General features: G+C 42.4%; 1 protein-coding gene across 1 annotated transcript in view; it reads right to left on the minus strand.

Annotated features, from left to right (window-relative positions):
• FAM117A (family with sequence similarity 117 member A) overlaps positions 1 to 5526 on the minus strand; it is a 53453-nt gene that overhangs the window by 23088 nt on the left and 24839 nt on the right. The window contains exon 2 of the mRNA XM_012802920.2: positions 457 to 626. Coding sequence (XP_012658374.1) covers positions 457 to 626 — 170 coding nt within the window. The remainder of the gene's footprint in view (positions 1 to 456; positions 627 to 5526) is intronic.

Raw genomic sequence — 5526 nt, forward strand, 5'->3', positions numbered from 1 at the left:
ACGCCTGGCCATTTTTTGGTTGCAGCCATCATTGTTGTTTGGCGGGCCCGGGCTGGGGATTTGAACCCGCCACCTTAGGTGTATGTGGCTGGCGCCCTAGCCGCTTGAGCCACAGGCACCGAGCCGGTAAATCTCATTTTTAAAAAACCAGAATAAGTTCCAAAGTCAATTGTTGATTACCCACACACAAATACTCAAAGCCAACTGAAAGACCCAGACTGACTCCTCTCTTCCACTAGTTGGTGGGAATGCAAACTCATTTGCCTACATATATTAAGAAAAATAAGGTGGCAAACATTAGAAGATGAAACACTACATGGTAAATACGTATTAAAAAAAAAACAACCCAAGACAATTGTTGCAATGATTCAGAGTTGATAAGTAGACCAAAGGCCCTTTCAGCCAACCCTCCCAACCCACCCTTACCCCTGTCCCACTAGGAGAGAGCTTCATTACCTGGGTGGCCTTGTCATTGGTACAGCACGTGAAGGCCCCATCAGCATCTCGTGGCCACTGGCCCAGAAGGTAAGAGCTGAGGATGGTGTCCAGGGAGAATGTACGTCGGACCTGGGGTGGCTGAGGCCTACACACTGACTTTTCTGGGGCCACAGAACACGGGACACTAGCTGGAAGAGAGCAGAGCCCACATACCTTGACATCAGAATGGAAGGAGATGCGATCTCCTAATCTCTTTTCTAGGGAGCCTGACTGCCACGTCTTTGCTTAGATCGACTTCCCTCCTGAAAGAATTTGAAGTGGCCTACAAAAGCACAATAGGTCTGACAAGACCTTTCCTAACTTAACCAGTTAGACTTTATCATGGTACACAATTTATACATTTTATGTTGGACTTAGGGGTCACTTTATAAATGTCCTATATCCTTTTCCTATTCCTAATGAACTGCGAACTCCTAGGTCTCTACATTGAGTTTCCTGAGAACAGCACTACTTACCATATTAAAGAGGCCACTCTAAGAGGACAAAACCCAAGTTTTCTTCCATCTTTTATCTCTGGGGCCCCTCTTCCTCCCTCCAGCATGATTGCAGGGCTCCTAGGCACTGCACAAATTTAACTTTTTAACTGAAGGCCTCTTCGTAATTCTTCAGGGCTGGTTAATACCCAGGGAACCTTGGTGAGTGAGACATAAGAATGATATTTTCAACTATCCAGGATTGAGAAATCCATGCTCGGAAAATACCCAAGTCTTCTGATTATGTCCCATATCTCTGACTTCTATCTAAATGGGACCAGAAAAAAAAAAAAAAAGGCAATTGTAAATCCATTCATTTTATTTTTACCCTGGTTAAAGCTTTTTGGAAGAAGGTAAAAGTTGAAATTGTTGATAAAATATAAGGGCTCCGGAATTGTTTAGAAGTTTCAATCATTTGAGTTGACTCCGTTTTCCATGGCCACATTCAAAACACTCTACTATCTTAAGATCTATCAAGGCTCTTTCCTTTAAACAGAACAAAATGCTTTCACATCTGTAGTAATCCCTTGGTAATTCCTATGTATATTAAGCACAGCAAAAAGAAATGGGGACTGTAGGTATAAATAAACTTGAAGAGCTTTATATTAAAAAGGCTCTAATGGGTTGGCAGTTCCCCCCAAAAGTTAAACATAGAATTACCATATGATCCAGTAAATCTACCTTTAGGTGTATACCCCCAAAGAATTGAAAACGGGACTGAAAGAGACCTTTTGTGCACCCATGTTCACAGCAGTATTATTCGCAACAGCCAAAAGGTAGAAACAACCCACGCATCCAAGGAGGGATGAATTGGATAAACAAAATATGGTCTAGTCTATCCATATGATGGAATATTATTCAGTCTTAATAAGGAGGGGTATTCGGACACATGCTATAACACAGATGATGCTAAGTGAAATAAGCCAGACACAAAAGGACAAATATTGTATGATTCCACTTATATGAGGTACACAGAATAGGCAAATTCATAGAGAAAAAAAATAGAACAGATGTTACCAGGAACTTAGGAGGAGGGGAAAGTGGGAGTTATTTTTATAATGGATACTGAGTTTCTATTTGGGATGATGAAAAAGTTCTGGAAATGGATAGTGGTTACAGTTGCAGAACACTGTGAATGTACGTACTGCCACTGAACATAAAATGTTTAAAATGACAAAAATTTGGCTCACCACCTGTAGCTCAGCTGCTAGGGCATCAAACACATACACTGGAGCAGGCCTGCCAAACAACAATGACAACTACAACCAAAAAACAGCCGGGCGCCTGTAGCTCCAGCTACTTGGGAGGCTGAGGCAACAGAATCGCTTAAGCCCAAGAGTTGGAGGTGGTTGTGAGCTGTGATGCCATGGTACTCTGCCCAGGTAGACAGCTTAAGACTGTATCTCAAAAATAAATAAATAGGCTCGGCGCCTATAGTTAAACCAGCTAAGGCGCCAGCCACGTACACCTAAGGTGGCGGGTTTGAATCCCCAGCCCGGACCCGCCAAACAATGACGGCTGCAACCAAAAAATAGCCGGGTGTTGTGGCGGGCACCTGTGGTCCCAGCTACTTGGGAGGTGGAGGCAGAGACTCGCTTGAGCCCAGGAGTTGGAGGTTGCTGTGAGCTGTGATGCCACCGCACTCTGCCCAGGGGGACAGCTTGAGGATCTGTCAAAAAATAAATAAATAAAATAAATAAATAAATAAAATGGCAAAAATTTATTTATATTTTATAATAAAAAGACTAACAATGCTATCTCCATTCTCCAAATTCATTTATGTATTTGTATATATACATTTCCACATTACAACACATTTTTTTTTTGTTTTTTATTGAGACAGAGTCTCACTTTGTCATCCTCGGTAGAGTGCTATGGCATCACAGCTCATAGCAACCGTTAACTCTTGGGCTCAAGGGATTCTCTTGCCACAGCCTCCCTAGTAGCTGGGACTACAGGCACCCACCACAAGGCCTGGCTATTTTTTTTGTTTGTTTGTTTGCTTGTTTAGTAGGCCAAAGGCCCAGATGGAACCCACCAGCCCTGGAGCACGTGGCAGGCGCCTAGTCTACAACACATTGTTGTAATCAATATGAAATGTAATACATTATATTCTGCCTGGTTCCACCCATTTCATATACCCATTTCCAAGTATCAACAATCTACATATTTGTCATTTTAAAAGACTACATGATTTTACACCAATCTCATATACACTACTGTGCTTAGCCATTCCCATATTATTAATCATCTGAAGGATTCCTCTCCAATTTGGATATCATAAATGTTACCACATGGCCAATGTTCACTCTGTTATTATCTAATCCCTGGCATATTTCTAGGTTATCTCCCTTAGCCATCATATAATATATGCTCCTTTAAAATAAGTTGAAAACAATTTATAGTTACAAAAGCAGTGCAAATTATAGAAAGGTCAGGAAACATACATATAAACCAGGGGTCCTCAAACTTTATAAACAGGGGGCCAGTTCACTGTCCCTCAGACTGTTGGAGGGCCGGACTGCGGGCCCCGGGACAAGTCGGCTGCTAAGCAGGACAGGCAGCTGCGGCAAAAACACCCGGCGGGCCGGATAAATGTCCTAGGCGGGCCGCATGTGGCCTGTGGGCCATAGTTTGAGGACACCTAAATTATAAACAAATAAAAAAAAACCTTCAAAATCCAAACACCCAGAGATAACTGTTAATATGTTAAGAGATATTTTAGATTTTACTATACACACACACACACACACACACATATATATATACTTAAAAATTTTAAAAAATGAGATCACAGTGTATTGTCTCGCTATTTGGTTTTGTGGGGTTTTTTTTTTTTTTTGGCTGGGGCTGGGTTTGAACCCGCCACCTCCAATATATGGGGCTGGCACCCTACTCCTTTGAGCCACGGGCGCCACCCTTGCTATGCATTTTACCTTATACTATAAACATCTTTCCAAATCAATATATATTGAGCCACAACACATCATTTTAAATGATCTTACCATTTCTAAGTTAAACACCTTCAAAGACTCCCTTCCAAAGATAGGTGTCAAAGCTTTCATGGTCTTGTCCCATTTACATTTCCTTTACTCTTCCTCAAGGTCACTAGATCAGGGACAACCATGCTACACACCATTTCCCACCCACATTCTGGGCCTTCCCTCCTCTGAGGTTTTGCACGTGTTGGGCTTGAAATCTGTCTCATCTGTCAGGGGCCTGCTGCCCCCACATCACTAAGTTTTCGGGAGCACCTGGAAGAAATATCTAAGAATTTTCTCAGTTTCCCCAGTACTTTGTACTCTTCCACTACTAAGCACCCTTTCTCTAGGATTATTGATTCTGTAACTTCCAGAAAATAAACAGCCAGAGGCCAAGAACCAGGCCCTGATTTCTCTTCAGATCCCCCATTCACCTAAAGCATAGGCTGACAACCTGTAGGCACCCAAGTATTTGAATAAAGTTGAAAGTCCTTCACTAGACAACTAAACCGGCTCTAATCATACCACAGATTCGGGGTGTCCTTTAAGCATCCAAACTCAACCCACTCACTTGGAGTAAAGATCCCATACCTGCTTGTCTCTTTTCCTCTCTCTGAGGCTCAGGAGACCCAATCTCTCTTTTTTTTACCATTCCTGTGATCTTATCAGCTGGCAAATTAGTAACAGGCATGCTGGTTTCAAACCCCAACTTTATCTCCTATATGAACATTTCAAACACCCATTTTCCTATCCTGGATTTAAGATGAAAAGGTGACCGTGTGGTATTTCTAGGAGCTTCTGATCCACATCAGCAGCCCACATACCAAAATATTGTCCTATGGGCCTCCCAAACTGTCTGTGAGAGCCTAGTGATGAAGCAGGGACTCTGGAAAATAGATTTAGAAAATTACATGACAGATAACCAAAGAGGCAGATGGGAAACAGATGAGCAAGTGATGGGCATGAAGGCTAGGATGTCATAATCCTAAAGGCTGTTTCATCATTATTTTAAAGGAAGAGGATTATGACTCCAGGGCTGAGAACTAAGTGACAGGGTAAAAGATTTCTTGGAGTCACCTTTCCCACACCCTCAGCTAAAGTCCCTGAAAAAATCCCCTCTAGTTTTTCCTCCTACTGAAGCTCATGTGCTATCTTGTGTTTATATTGTACTCTCAAGTTTTGTCCCTCTTGCACAAAGTTCTTTGGTGTGCGCTAATCTTTTACTCTCCTGTCAGCTCTGAAAGGGGTTAGGGAAAGACTGATAAGGAAGACTAAGGCACAAAGAAGCTTAGTCTCTGATTAGACTCCATCGCTCTCTAAGTCAGCAGCCGTCCTCAAGCTAAAGCTAAGCCTCCTTCTGCTAAATCAATCTTCTTGCAACTATTCACTGAGGCTCATCTTCGTCTTGCACCAGGAACATTCTCTGAGGTTGCTGGGATGCCTGCCTAGACACCTGGAGGATAAATTGCTTTTTAGCTCCTTTTCAGGGATGGGGAATAAAGGAAGAGGTGACAGGCTTGACTCCAGTGTCTCCAATGGCCTTTCTTTGTTTTTGTTTCTTTTTTTTTTTTTTT

The sequence above is a fragment of the Otolemur garnettii genome, unplaced genomic scaffold (assembly GCF_000181295.1).
Source record: "Otolemur garnettii isolate 467f Iridium unplaced genomic scaffold, OtoGar3 scaffold00018, whole genome shotgun sequence".
NCBI classification, from domain to species: Eukaryota; Metazoa; Chordata; class Mammalia; order Primates; family Galagidae; genus Otolemur; species Otolemur garnettii.